The 15,048-nt window shown below is 41.5% G+C and overlaps 1 protein-coding gene across 5 annotated transcripts in view; it reads right to left on the bottom strand.

Moving 5' to 3' along the window:
• AFF2 (ALF transcription elongation factor 2) overlaps nt 1–15,048 on the bottom strand; it is a 400,785-nt gene that overhangs the window by 85,224 nt on the left and 300,513 nt on the right. For 4 of the 5 annotated variants that reach the window (XM_089536318.1, XM_089536317.1, XM_089536319.1 and 1 more), the window contains exon 9: nt 6,539–6,576. The exons of the other annotated variant lie outside the window; for it this stretch is intronic. In XM_089536318.1, coding sequence (XP_089392444.1) covers nt 6,539–6,576 — 38 coding nt within the window. The remainder of the gene's footprint in view (nt 1–6,538; nt 6,577–15,048) is intronic. 5 annotated transcript variants of the gene reach the window in all.

Below are 15,048 nucleotides of genomic sequence, written 5' to 3'. Positions count from 1 at the left end.
CAAAGTGGCAGCTCTTTGAAATAGATCTTTACTCTGTAGGCTACATATAATTTTAATACCCACTGGGGTAAGCACAGTCGATTTGCCAGCTTGGACTTTGCCAACAATGACTACTTTCCTAAGGTGGTTATCTCCAGCCTGATAAAAATGTACTTTGCAAAATACGCTGAGAGAATAAATTCCTCCAATAAAGGCGAAAGAAGAAAGAAGAAGAAGAAATAAAGAAATTGAGTTATTATTTTATGCCTAGAGTAGTACATCTTTAGGCAGCTGTGACAATTCAGGACTAAATCAGAAAGAAACTGCAAAGAAAGGGGAAAGATCTAAAGAGACAATCAAGCTCAAATAAAGCCACATGGGGATAGCTGAATTGTATGAGCTTTGCAAAAGTCAGAATTTACATTTAAAAAATAATAAAAGGAAACAGGTACTGAGGGATTTGTGTGATACAATCAAAAGGAATTTAATATTTTTCTTGGCAAACAGTTTAAAAAACTTGTGTCTTATAATTCCCTTCTAGCCCTAACCTTTAACATCCCAGAGTCATTTTCAGCATTTGCTGGAGCTGACAGAAACTATGGTTATGATACAGGCAGGCTTCCATTATTTATTTCATTCGATAACCTAGTTTTTCTTCATTATGGAACTTGAGCTGGGATACATAAGGCTCTAGGCAATAAATATAAGGTATTTGCAACTTACAGTCTCCATTTCAGTGAGGAACAGAGTTTTGGAGATATTTACATGTTTTGGATTGCACCTTTCAGTTAGGTGTGCTGGCCGATGGATGCCAGGAGCTGTAGTCTGAAAAGTAACTTTCCCAAGCCCTGGTAAGGACAGGATTTTAGTACTATTAGGAGGTGGTCTGAGTAACTTATTGTCTAAATACCATAAAGGTACCAGATCCAATCTGATCTTGGAAGCTAAGCAGAACCAGCCCTGATTAGTACATGGATGGGAGACCACCAATGAAAACCAGGTGCTGTAGGCATATTTTGGAGGAAGGAACTGGCAAAGCCACCTCTGTGTATTCTTTGCCTAACAGAACCCTATGAAATTCATGGGGTTGCTATATGGAATTAGAGGTTTCCTGAGGGGGCTAGCTCTTGGCTTCTCCAATGAGTTGGGGCCTTATTTAGGTCTTGTCAGAGCTGTAGTTGGTTTCAATACTACTGACCTAACCTTCATCCATAGCCATAATAGAAGAGGGTAGGGTAAGACAATAATGGCCCAACTAGGTCCATGGTCCTGCTTTTGGACCTCAGCTTCTATCAGCCCAAGGACAAATGATCAGTTGTAAAGTATTTTGGGAATTGTAGTCCAGTGTCAACAAAAACCAGGTGCTGTAGGCAATGTTTCAGAGGAAGGAACTGGCAAAACCACCTCTTGAGTATTCCTTGCCTAAGAAAACCCTACGAAATTCATGGGGTTATGATACGTCAATAGGTGACTTACACATGAGTGACTTATATTTAAAGTGTTATAATGTTGCCCAAGGGACTTTGTGAGCTATCCTTTCTTGGAGCTGCCTATTTTTAAAAAAATATACTTCCCAATTCACTGAAGTCAAAATCATTTTATTAAAAAGAGTCACAGCTCTTTACTGGCCTCTGAGAATGGGGAATATGGGCCAGGCAGCAATGTTCAACTGAATCATTCGACTGACAGGTCTTTGAACTTTTACAGGGAAGCTTAGAAGAATAAGTGTTTATCTATAGCTGTAAAGCCATAGGCAGAAACTCAGCTTTGGATTTCTTCACTAGTGGACTTACACATATGGGAAATAGAACTGAGCAATTTTGCAATGTCTGTATTCAACTAGGAATTGCCGTGGATGTTATAGCATACAGGCATCTGTTGTACAATCATAGGCAGTAGAGAAACTGATGCACCATGCCCTCAATGTGCAATAAGCACTGGTGCACACCAGGACACTCCCAATGTACATCTGGACACGGGCTAGGAGAAGTGCATGATGCACATCAGAAGTCTCCAATGCACACCAGACGTTTCCAATGTGCAACACAAGTGCCCAATGAGCATGAGAACTGCCATCTGAAGTGCCTTATGCTCATCAGGAGTGCTGAATGTGCATTGGAACACTCCTGCCAGTGCCTGGATGTGCATCTTCACAACCCACTAACCAGGTTTCATTGCATTCCTGCAATGTAGCTACGAATTTGTGAAGTTATGAAATGTAGACCATGATGTAGGATCTTGGCCACGGTATTTTTAAGTGTGGAAAAAAAGCTACAGAGCTACTATTTTCACCAACAGTAGCAACTGCATTACTATAACCTCCAATTCCAGAGAAAAAGTAAAGATAATACCCACTAATTTCCTTCCCATGGCTGTGTATCTACACTACACAGTTACAATGCTTTGATAACACTTGAATTGGCATGGCTGCAGTCTATACAATCTTGGGCCTGTATTTTGGCAAGGGACTTAATATTCTCTATTAGAGAGTTCTAATGCCATAGTTCAGGGGAGTACATTAGGGAGCTCTCTAGCACAGGATACTTAGTACCACATCAAACTACAAATTCCAGGATTTTATATAATGGAACCATGATAATCAAAGTGGTATATGGTGTAGTATCCCCCACCATCATTAGAAATGCAGTTGGTGAGCACAAAAAAAGCAACCTTTTTGGAAATGCACCCAGATGACAGAATACCCCAAGAGATTGTAAGTCATTTCATTCTATGTATTTCTAACTAAAACAATTAACTTTAGATATATTTCCTACTAATTCCACTAGCTTATTTTCTCTCTATTTATAGTTATAAGTACTTTTAGTATAAACTATTTAATCATAAGCCTGGCTCCCACTGTCAGTCTTAAATTGATTATCTATGTGTCGAGTTCCGATTCAGCAAGTGAGTCAACAGATGGAACTAACCAAGAAGATTCAGGCTATAGTTTCAGTTATAGTTGAAGTACAAAAAGAAATGGTTTGCTGAGTCTCTTGCAGTAATGCATGCCACCATATGATGCCATTTCCAAGAAGTCCCTGTCTTTTCTGCTCATCTACTGTATTTTGGACAATGGTGGCAAACAGAAAGAGTCCATCCATTCCACCGATCAACCAGGGTGGTTGAAACATTAACCTCACATGTAAGACAGAGGAATGTATAGTTCTGATACTATACTTTCAAAGAAGTACAGTACAGTATCTTTCATTCACAAACTTGCAAAGCACCCTGCTCCCAAGGTCTAAAACTCAAATCTAGTGTTAAACGATTCCTTAGCGCTGAATGAAATCTGATTCTGCCAGACAGCCGGAATGTCAGCAACGTGTAAGAGCAAAGAATATTTTTATACTAATGACAACTGAGAACCTTTCTTTCATTCCTCCCCCTCCTCTTTTCATATTGTAGCAGATGTCAACTGCAGTTACAGTCAATTCAGCTTATTAGTGCGTGGCTTTTAGCCAACAGCCATCCACATTTGCCGAAGTATACTATCACATATGTCTTAATCAGAGAGCTGCATTTTTAAAAATGTATGTGATAAGTCACATATGCTAAGAGGAATATGTGCATCTTTCACTTGTGGTGACAATGGAAAATACTAAACCTTGCTGAGTGCAGTTGAAGAACAATCACACTCAAAAGGAATATCTGATCATGTTAGGAAACATGACAGAAGTGACAGCGTGTGCACGTGGACAAAAAGAAGGCGAGCCTTCATTCCTTTGCCAAGTGCAACTGTCTTTTCCTGTACAAAAAGATGTCTTCTACCATCACAGTTTTCTGCCACTCTGAAGTTCTCACCCTCAGGAAAATCATTCCACATCAGCTTGTGTGGAATACAATCCCAGAGAATTGGGGAAAGGGGGGGGGGGGACCTAAACTAAGGATGTAAATACTAGTTTATCTCAATCTTGCACCCCTCACTGGGTGAGACAGCTATTGTAAGACCTTACATTAAGGAGACTGGTCATAAATTCATGCTCATGGGTTATGTGATAGCTGCAGAATGCCAATTTGCTAGTGGATTGCAATGTTTCACAATCATTGCAATCCACTATCAGTTTGCATCAATGTGCAATGGCATCACATTCCTAACTTTGTCTCCACAATCTTATTTTAAATATGGCCATTCCGGATCAGAAGAAAATGTCCAACTAGGGGAACCTGTGCAAGCATAAGATGCGAACAGGATTCAAATTCCTATATTTTTTTTTGTGCGTTTCTACAGTTTTTGCATTTCTGAGACTATTGTTGATATGGTTGTGTGCCTTCAAGTCCTTTCCAACAACTGAACAATGAATGATCCATACTCTGGCACCCCTTCAGATAGAGTGCAGCCAGTGTGCTGAAGGGAACTCCTGCCAACCCCAAAATGTGTGTCCTATAGGCTGTCATAGTCACTAGAAATCACCCTGGTTTTTGGACACATTTTCACCTGAAAAGTGGCCAAATCAACCTCAAACCTAAATACAGCAGTTCAATTTCCCCAACGTTCAGAGCCCCTCTATGGAGCTATCCAAGATGCTAGGCTGATTTTGGGGATGGGAATTCAGCACCTTCAGATCAGAATCTGGAGTGGGCTCACTGTCCCACTGAACTGGAATCACCAGCTCCATAGGGGTGTATCCTTGCATAATTTCCCATTTCCATAACACAGGCCTGATACCGTTCTCGCCGGAAGCAGAGAAAGACAGTGAAGAGTCAGACACAAACTGGGCTGTAAGGATGAAACGTTCCAACCTTCAGCCGAAAACCATCTCATTAAGGATGCTCCCCTTGCACTCTGAGAAGGAGGGCTTGGAGGGGAAAGCTGCAACTTTTGCACAGGTGGGTAAACTAATAAACTGCATCAAAAATACCAAGCAGAATGTAATTAATATGTCTAATTTACTCCCATGGGAACTAACTGAAACAAAATCCTTGAGTGCACTGAAAAAAAGAGTACAAATTGAAAGGTAACAGAGTATGAATTATACATGGAGTCAGGAAGAGGAAGACCTCGCCTGGTCAGTTGGCTGGCCTTCAGAGTCTCTGTTCTTCCCACTCCCTGAAGTCTCAAGCCTAAATAGGTCTGTAATGAAATTTCATCAGACTTTACAGTCATGACAATAGTGTGTGTGTGTGTGTATAGTTTCTGTTTTTGCAGCAACCAAGATTATTATAAAATGGTAACCTTCAACCATTTACGCATTCTGAAAACAAAAGTGCACACACAACAAGGAGCATTATCCAGCACCTGCATTCCCATTATAGAATGAGTGGATCTACACCAGACAGCTATAACACTTTGGTACCACTTTATCTGCCACAGTGCCAAACTGTGGAGTCTTGAGATTGTTAGTTTGGGGAGGGACTTAGAATTCCCTAGTAGAGTGCTCTTGTCCATGCAGTACTAGAGGTACGAAACATGCAGTGTGGCTCCTAGACTGTATGCTCCATGGGGCCAAACTCAGTCTTGTTCGCATGATGCAGCGTAGGAAAATCTCAGCCTGTGGGACTAAATCTAGCCCTATTGCAATCTCCGAGATTCTTACAGGACCCAGTGTTGACCATGCGCCTTTCTGGACATTTCTCCAGCTTTTCTGCAAGTCTTCTCCCACCGCCATTCTCAATGGTTAAAATGCCTTTCCCAAGGCTTATTTACGTAGTAACACTGACCTTTCTGCACTGAAGAAATAATGCAGTTTGACACCACTTTGATGGCCATGGCTCAATACAATGGAATCCTGGTATTTGTAGTTTTGTGAATTAGTTAACTTTCTCTGTCAGAGAGCTCTGGTGTCACAACAAACCACAAATCCCAGGATTCCATATGCTGGAGCTGTGACAGTTAAAACGGTGTCAAACTGCATTAATTCTGCAATGTGGCAGCAGCCTGAATGATCCTTTGAGGAATCACCATACCTCCTCCTCCTCCTCCACACAAAGGCTCTACTGGGTCAGAGAAAGGAGCAGAAGAACAGCAATATCCACAATGTCAACATCAGCAGAAGCAACAAGAGGACACCCTGCAAAATGCATTCAAAACTAGTGCCCACTAAAGTATTTTTGCAGACATGGGAACATTTTCCACATGTGCCGGTACTTTTCAGCAACTGGCTAGGGCCTGACACACCTGGGCAAAATATTATTCCCATGCGTCTAACATGCTCTGTGTTATTTCCCCTCTGTCAGACCTTCCCAGAGATTGCAATTAAAAAACATAATCTTTGTTAGCATGGGCTCACTCCCCCTCAAGGCTAGGAGATCACCACACTGAATGTGATTATAATATCATTTAGCATCTATTCATAGATGGCACATATTAATTTATGTAAACCAGGGACAACTTGGGGCAAGGAGCCATGAAAAATCGAAAGCCTGTCCTTGCTGATCAGAGACTTTGATTTCTTTCTTTCTTTCTCTCTCTCTTTTAATGGTTATGACTATAGAGTAACCTGAGTCACAGTGTCTATTTTTATTGCCCTGGTGTGGACTTTTTATTTGTGCCCATTTGCTTGAAGTTCATTAAATGTGATTCCCCCCCCCCCCCCCTTTAATGGATATGAAAAGAACTTACTTTACAGGAATGTTTCGAGGCTTTGTCTTCTCTGCAGTCTATAAATAATAACAAAAAGGGGGAAAGCAAAAGAGCCGTTAGCTATCCTTAGCAAGCATGACCTTTCAGACAGGGAAAAAATAAATCCAACGTTATTTTTTTTAAGACAACATATTTCTATCTACTGAAAATGAACACAGTGATGGGAGATTCCATAATGAAGCATGAAGCACATCAGAGGGCTTTAAGGGTTTCAATGGATTAGTCTTCAAGTTTGAAATCATGAACACCACGATCATAATATGTGCTCTCATGATCATCAGAAGAAAAAAAAAATTTGAATGAAGTTTCCATAGATGGAAGAAGAATAGCGCAATTACAAAAAGGGACACAATTAGAAATGTATCAAATTACCCAACAATACATTTATCATAGAATCATAGAATTGTAGAGTTGGAAGAGACCAAGGAAGGAGACTCCACTACACTCCGAGGGAGTTTGTTCCACTGTCGGACAGCCCTTACTGTCAGGAAGTTCCTCCTAATGTTGAGGTGGAATCTCTTTTCCTGGAGCTTGCATCCGTTGTTCTGAGTCCTGTTCTCTGGGGCAGCAGAAAACAAGCTTTCTCCCTCCTCAATATGACATCCCTTCAACAGGGCTATCATATCGCCTCTTAACCTTCTATTCTCCAGGCTAAACATCTCCAGCTCCCTAAGTCATTCCTCATAGGGCATGGTTTCCAGACCCTTCAACATTTTAGTTGCCCTCCTTTGGACACACTCCAGTTTCTCCACATCCTTTTTGAATTGTGGTGCCCAGAACTGGACACAATATTCCAGGTGGGGCCTGACCAAAGCAGAATATAGTGGCACTATTACTTCTCTTGGTCTAGGCACTATACTTTTATTGATGCAGCCTAAAATTGCATTGGCCTTTTTAGCTGCCGCATCACACTGTTGACTCATGTTCAACTTGTGGTCCACTTGGACTCCCAGATCCCTTTCACATGTAGTTTCATTCAGCCAGGTGTCCCCCATCCTATAACTGTGCATTTTATTTTTCCGCCCTAGCTGCAATACCTTACATTTCTCCGTGTTGAATTTCATTTTGTTAGCTTTGGCCCAGCTTTCTAGTCTATTCAGGTCATTTTGAATTTTGATCCTGTCCTCTGGAGTATTAGCTATTCCTCCTAATTTGGTGTCATCTGCAAATTTGATAAGTATGCTCCCAATTTTGTCATCCAGGTCATTGATAAAGATGTTGAATAACACTGGGCCCAGGACAGAGCCATGTGGGACCCCACTGGTCCCTTCTCTCCAGGATGAAAAGGAGCCATTGTTGAGCACCCTTTGGCTTTGGTCAGTCAACCAATTACAAATCCATGTAACAGTTTCCTTGTCTAGCCCACATTTTACAAGCTTGTTTGCAAGAATGTCATGGGGAACTTTGTCAAAGGCCTTACTGAAATTAAGATATACTATATCCACAGCATTTCGTTCATCTACCAAGCTGGTAATTCAAGAAAGAGATCAGGTTTGTCTTGCATGACTTCATTCTCTGAAACCCATGTTGACTCTTTGTGAAAGCGGAATTGCCATCTAGACTCGCTGTTTAATGATCTGCTCTAGAATCTTTCCTGGTATTGATGTCAGACTAACTGGACGATAATTGTTGGGATCCTATTTTTACCCTTTTGAAGATGGGGACAACGTTTGCCCTCCTCCAGTCTGCTGGGACTTCTCCTGTTGTCGAGATGACAACTTGTGCATCCATTCCTTTCAGCTTCCTACCAAGAGCCTCGTAATCCCTTCTGATGTTCTGAAGGCTGTGTCTTGCAGTATCATTGGTTCCCACATGGACCAAAAGGAAGGGATATTGACCAGTCTTGTCAGCCTCTCTGTCATATCGTGGATCTTTGCCCCGGGGAGACAACACACCCCTCGAGACATCCTGTCAGGCCTACAAATCACTGCTTCTGTACCCCTCAGCAAGGAGTCCCCCACTACGACCAGATGCCTCCTCCGAGGCTTAGCAGCGACTGTTCCCTTGGATGGGACTCTCAGGCTCCCCCGCTCTGTCCCTGAAGTCTGTCCATGCTGCTCTTCTTCATCCTCCTTGATAAGGGAAAGAGCTTCGGATCGATTCTCTAGCTGCAATGCAGAACAATCCCTTCTTGGCCTACTTCTCTCTGTGACATTCCTCCAGCTGTCTGCCTCCTGTGTATGTGAAGTGACTTCTTCTGCCCCAGCATCATCCTCTGTGTGGTACCCATCCAAGATTGTTAGTTCTGCTGTGTCCAGGAAATCCTTTTGCTCCCTAATATGCTGAAGTGTAGCTATTCTGGACTCCAACTGCTGTACTTTCTCCTCCAAGAGTGCTACCAGCTAGCACTTGGTGCATGTGAAGTTCTCCACATTTGTAGGCAAGAAGGCAGACATCCCACAAGTGTTGCAGGTGACTTCAGTGGTTCCATCAGTGTCCATACTGAAAAGTCTTAAGAAATTACTGGAACAGGACTGTGGGCTTCCTCCTAAAAATATCCTCCAGAAAACACCAACGTTAAAGCCCCTGATGTTTCGCCAATTTCTGGCAGTGAGCTCAATCAACTCAGCCTCTGCTGTAGTTCTCCTTGGATGAAAAAGGAGAAGTGATATAGAGCTCGTCTGCTAGCTCCGCTCCCTAGTGACTCACAGATGTGTCTCACTGAAGCTCCACCTCCTCAGCAACAAGCACATGTAATGTTTCCTAGATTCTTGGAATCAGCAAGGTATCATCAAATACCTCAATTGACTAATGGTCTGAAAGTCCAGTCAGTAACACCTGGTAGGTCATGGAACCAAGATACTATATTTGTTGTTGTTGTTGTGTGTGCCTTCAAGTCATTTCCAACGTATAGCAACCCTAAGGCAAACCTGTCATGGAGTTTTCTTGGCAATATTTGGCCAAAATACTGTACATACTACTGTTCCTAATCTAAAATTGTTGATGGAACTGAAACAGAACTAGATGCAGTAAAAGAAAACTCTAAAAAATTATGACAGTGGGCACCAGGCTTTATATCACAAAGTGATATTAATCAACTATTAGGGTTGTCCGATCTCAGGGCCTGGTGCTGGGTTTTCATAGTGCTACACAATTATAACACTACGAATCTACTTTAACTGCCATGGTTCTGTTGGATGAAATCCTCAAGTTTGCAGATTAGAGAGAGGTATTTAAAATTTTCAGTCAGAGAACTCCACAACATTTGACCAAACTACAAACCCTGGGATGTAGTTGCATCCACAAGATGCAACCATGGCAGGTAAAGTGGAATCATTGCACTATAACAATGGATGGCTTCAGAGTTAAAGATGTAATGAGATCCTTTCCTTCCCAATCATAAAAGATGATAAGATTTCCATAGGCGGGATTCCAGTTGCTGGGGTTGTGGGATATGGAATGTATATTTTAATGTTGTAAGCTGCCCCGGTTGCATTGCGCAGAAGTTGCTGGTGTGGAGACAAGGAATCCATTGAGGATTTTATTACTGCTCATCCTACCTGCTTGAAGACAGTGGATCCACCAGCCATCCCTGACTGAGATACAAAAGTTCATGTACTTCTTTATGGGAATTCAATAATCATCCCATAAAGAAGTACATGAACTTTTGTATCTCAGTCAGGGATGGCTGGTGGATCCACTGTCTTCAAGCAGGTAGGATGAGCAGTAATAAGATCCTCAATGGATTCTTTTTCTCCACAGTGGCAGAACTGCTGGCCACTCTTGTTCTTCATATATGAATCCCATTGTTGGAGAAAGACAGTGTATGAATACTATCCATCCATCCATCCATCCATTCATCCAATATGAAGTGACACAATGTGAGGCTTTGGTCTAATCTGCACTGCAGATATAATGGTTTGACACGGCTTTAACACTGAGCCATGGCTCCATGCTATGGAATTCTTGGTTTGTGAGCTATTTTGCCTTCTCTGTCAGAGCGCTCTGGTGCCACAACAAACTACAAATCCCAGAATTCCATAGCAATGAGCCATGGCAGTTAAAGCGGTGTGAAACTGCATTATTTCTGCAGTACATATTAACCCTTTGACTCCTACTAACATTCAGGAGTATGGCTCATTGAACCCAATGCACTTTGATTACAAACAGCTATGCATATGATCTTTTTTGGGGTTGTGTCTATTTCTAAAACTTCACTGTGTGTGACCTCAAGACAGTGCAGGGTATCCATGTTCAATAGTCAATAAATGCATCCATATTTTCCCCCTACAGCTGAAAAATTCATTCTAACTTAGCTGTTGTCCATCTTAACAATATCAGGAGAAATTACATGTATCTCGGTGGGGGCCAGACCCTTTTTTCCTTATCCCTTTTTAACTGGCCAACGACAGAAAAGGGCAAAGGATGACCAAATGTCCCAATCAATTTCCTCCTTTTAAACCTTGGAGGAAAACACACTCCCAAATCTCCAAAATGAATAACTATCCAGGGCGCTCAGCCTGCACTGCCTCAGATACAGAACCTGGTTCCAGTTTATTGCTGAATCCATTGATCTGTATACAGTCCATTTATCATTCATGAAAAGAGCTGGTGATCTTCACAGTATATTAGAAGAAACAACTCAGATCATCTGTCAACGGCCCTCTTATTTCTGTTTCCCTCTCTGCAGGGATTTCATCTCCTTCCATTCTTCTTGAATTAAAATGTTGCTAAGCAACACAGCTGGGGGCACGGATGGCAGGATGGCGAGAGAGTCTATCAAGCTGTTTAAGCTGCTGGAGATTTTCGTGGCAATTCTCATATATATATATATATATATATATACATATATATATATGCATTTGTGTGTGTGCACGTCTTTATATACAGTGTGCATGTAGTATTTTAGACATACCCCGATGACATACTCTGCAGTACCTACTGCTTCTGAATTTTGGACTTTTCTCATATTCTGCACAAATAATATATTCTTATGTTCTGTGCATGTCTCAGTGTCTTCTCCACACCAACTCCTTTGTCAGCACAGAAAGCCATCCGAACGCTTGCAGGGAAGTTTCCAAGGGTGTGCTGCTATTGTTGTGTGCCTTCAAGTCGTTTCCGAACTTATGGTAAGCCAAAGGCGGCCCTTTCATGGGGTTTTCTTGGCGAGATTTCTTCAGAGGGGATTTGCCATTGCTTTCCTCTGAGGCTGAGACAGTGTGACTTGCCCAGAGTGACCTAGTGGGTTTCGTGGCCGAGTAGGAATTCAAACCCTGTTATCCAGAGTCATAGTCCAAGGCTCAAACCACTACACCACGCTGGGCCATAGTAAAAAAATAAAATACAATTGACATTGTGCACAGAGGTATTCTGTACCTCCTTGCGCAAGGCTCTTCCTCCGGCACACCATCATCCATCTTGCAGCTATTGTTTTACCAGATCTCCAGTGTAAATCTGCCTGATGGAGCTTTATCATTTGCCAGACACAACCTAAATAGCCTAAGTGAGAACACAGTCTGGGATTGCCCCAGAGCATTCAGGAATGCCCTTCCTGCATCATTTAAAGATCATCATTTTTTAAAAAAAAAAGCCTTGTAGAACCTACACTTGCATACATTGCGCCTCATTTTTTAAAAAATCAACGAGCGGCGGAAAGAAAAGGAAGCGTCTGAAATCCCTTAAATTAATAATCAAAAGTTCACATCACGTCTCCAACAAATCATGCTCGGCTGCAAAGATGAGAAACAGAAATTACCAACTCTGGAGTCAGGCTGATGGAGGTTCAGTGAGATCATTTTGTTCAAAGATTAAAGGTGATGAGTGCTAAAGTAATTGAGGAGGATGACTATGACAATATTAGACTAGAGCCATTAAAGTCAGTAATGATCAAAAGTTAATTATCAAAAGCAGAGTGAACTCCTCAATGCAGACAATTTGAGTCTACACTTCACCATTCTAGGGACGAGGGGAGGAGGTGGGGCTGGAAGTGATTTGGAGGCAGTATTTTCTTATAATGAAGTTATAGCAATGATATATATTTCAAAGAATCTCAGGCTACAGAGAAAGAAAGAGCCAAAGATATCATGCACTGTTCCTGATCAGAGAATACTAATTAGCTCAAATGGACAGAGCTGTTGCATGCTGCTTGTTTCTGGGCAATGTATTTTTGCATCAAAGTGTCAAACTTATTCTTAATCTAGTGCTGCTTTGATTTGTGGCAAAATGTTTACTTTGTTTTATTTTATTAAAATCCCCACTTAACCAAAAGGCTCTTAAAGTGGCTAACAACAACATTTTAAAAAGAGATGGCCTTGCCTCTGTATTATTGCTAACCTGATTATCATTGCTTTTGGGCATATTTATTTATTAAATACAATAATAAATAAATACCTCCTTGAATAATGCCTACAAAAGTGCTTGTGATGGGATAACCTCTGGTTAAACCAGTGTAAGTCACCAAGATGATTTATGTCTTTAGATGAGATTTCACTGGATAGCACATTACTGTCTATGAATGATCAATTGTACAAATAACTTCCTTTCAAAAAAATCATAGCATTACAGAGTTGGAAGGAACCTCAAGGGTCAACTAGTCCAACCTTCCAGTGTAATAGTCACACATCTGTGGACACTTTCCCTTAAGTTACGTATGTTTGTAAGCATTTTTTGATTTGCAAACTGAATTGCAAAATTCAGAAAAGCATAATACTGGACCTTATCACACTAGACTATTTCCATGCAGAAATGGGATTGTATAAGCAGAAACCCCCTACAAATGCTGGATGTTTTTCAGATGCGTTTGTGCAAAAGAGCAATAACGCAAAAATAAAGTGAATGGAAAGTCGACAAAAATGGCACCTTTTTACTTTCGTATTCACATTATTGCTCTTTAGAAGAAACGTCGTCTAAAAAACATCCCGCATTTGCAGGTTTTTTCTACTTTTAAATCCCGTTTCTGCCTGGGATTCATCTAGTGTGATAAGGTCCATTGACACGTAATTGCATTCCAGTTTGTGTATAGGTTCACAAAAAGCAAATTTGGCAAGTCTGCATTCAAATGTAGCCCAAATGAATGTCTCACCCATCTCTAGTATGAAGTGATACACATCTCAGGCCCAGCATTACCACCCAAGAAGGGGACAAGGCTTGACTGGGAGATCACACTGTGAAGGACAGAAATGGAATCGAAAGAGCCTCAAGTGGCCCCTTGGGGCATTAAGAGGGTTACATCATGAGGCTGGCGCTAATTTTGAGTCTGAAAATGTACATTAAGATAATTAAAGGTAATTGGAAAATGGAGAACAGATTGAGGCGGACAATTTTGCCACTTCACTTTGTAATTTCCTTATGATTTTATCTTTATGGTTATTGCCCTTGAATGCACCATGAGAATGAAGTGTCACATGGATAGATGTGTTGGACGGAACTGGCTGTGACCATGTAACCTGTGTGTCCAGGAAAGTAGATATAGGTCTTATAAAATTTAATAGTCTCATCACAAAGATACACTGGGTGGAGGAGGGATGGACAATTCTGGGAAGGCAGGTGCCCCTTTTAGTTTCCTGGGAGACCTTGGAAGGCTGCACCTACTACCACGCACCAACACAAACAATCCATTTTATTGCCCTCAAATAGTTTGCAAATACTCTCTAGAGGGTGCAAGTATAGGAATTGACTGGAAATCACATCCTTTTTTTTTAATGCACTCTCCCAAACCTAAAATGCCCACAGAGGGCAATGGTGGGCATTTTTTTGGCAAAAAAAAAGTTTTCTATTTATTTTATTTTTGAGGCCCAGGTGGGGTCCAAGACACACAAATATGGGCCTTGGAGGTACATATGGCCCACCAGTTGCACTGTGCCCATCTTTAAAGGCTTAGAGTTATGCACAAGTCTCTTCGCCATCTGATATGCCCTTCTGTTGGCATGAACACTGGTGGCATAGTGGTTAAATGCTGGTACTGCAGCCACAATGTTGTAAATTCAATCCTAGGGAAGGGTTCCAAGATCCATGTAGCCTTCCATCCTTTTGTAGGTCAGTAAAATAAGTACCCGGCTTGTTAAGGCAAATGGCTTACACATTGGAATCTGCTTAGAGAGTGCTAGTTCACTGACAAGCTATTGCTATTGCTAACTGATCTTTGTTGAGAGCACAATCTGTGATCAGAGCTGTTCAACATCTGCTAACAGAAGAGCCAGTAGAACCTTCCACTCCCTTTTCATTATGAGTTCTGTCTTATTTAGATCGTAAGTCTAAAGGTATGGAACCAAGGTGACCCTATTACAAGGTTTTCTTGGCAAGATTTCTTCAGAGGGGTTTTGCTTTTGCTTTCCTCTGAGACCAAGAGTGTGTGACTTGCCCATGGTCACCCAGTGGGTTTCCATGGCTGAGCAAGGATTCGAATCCTGGTCTCATGAGTCATGGTCCAACACTCAGACCAATATATCATGCTGGATACATCACATCACATCACATCCTAACAGTAACATTTGGGTAGGGATTCTTTCATCTGATCCTCACAATAAGCTGATGAACTAAGCTAGGCTGGA

Source organism: Sceloporus occidentalis, unplaced genomic scaffold (genome assembly GCF_023333645.1).
Source record: "Sceloporus occidentalis isolate IW3139 unplaced genomic scaffold, rSceOcc1.0.p SCAF_8, whole genome shotgun sequence".
Lineage (NCBI taxonomy): Eukaryota > Metazoa > Chordata > Lepidosauria > Squamata > Phrynosomatidae > Sceloporus > Sceloporus occidentalis.
This window is presented reverse-complemented; position numbering and strand designations above follow the sequence as displayed.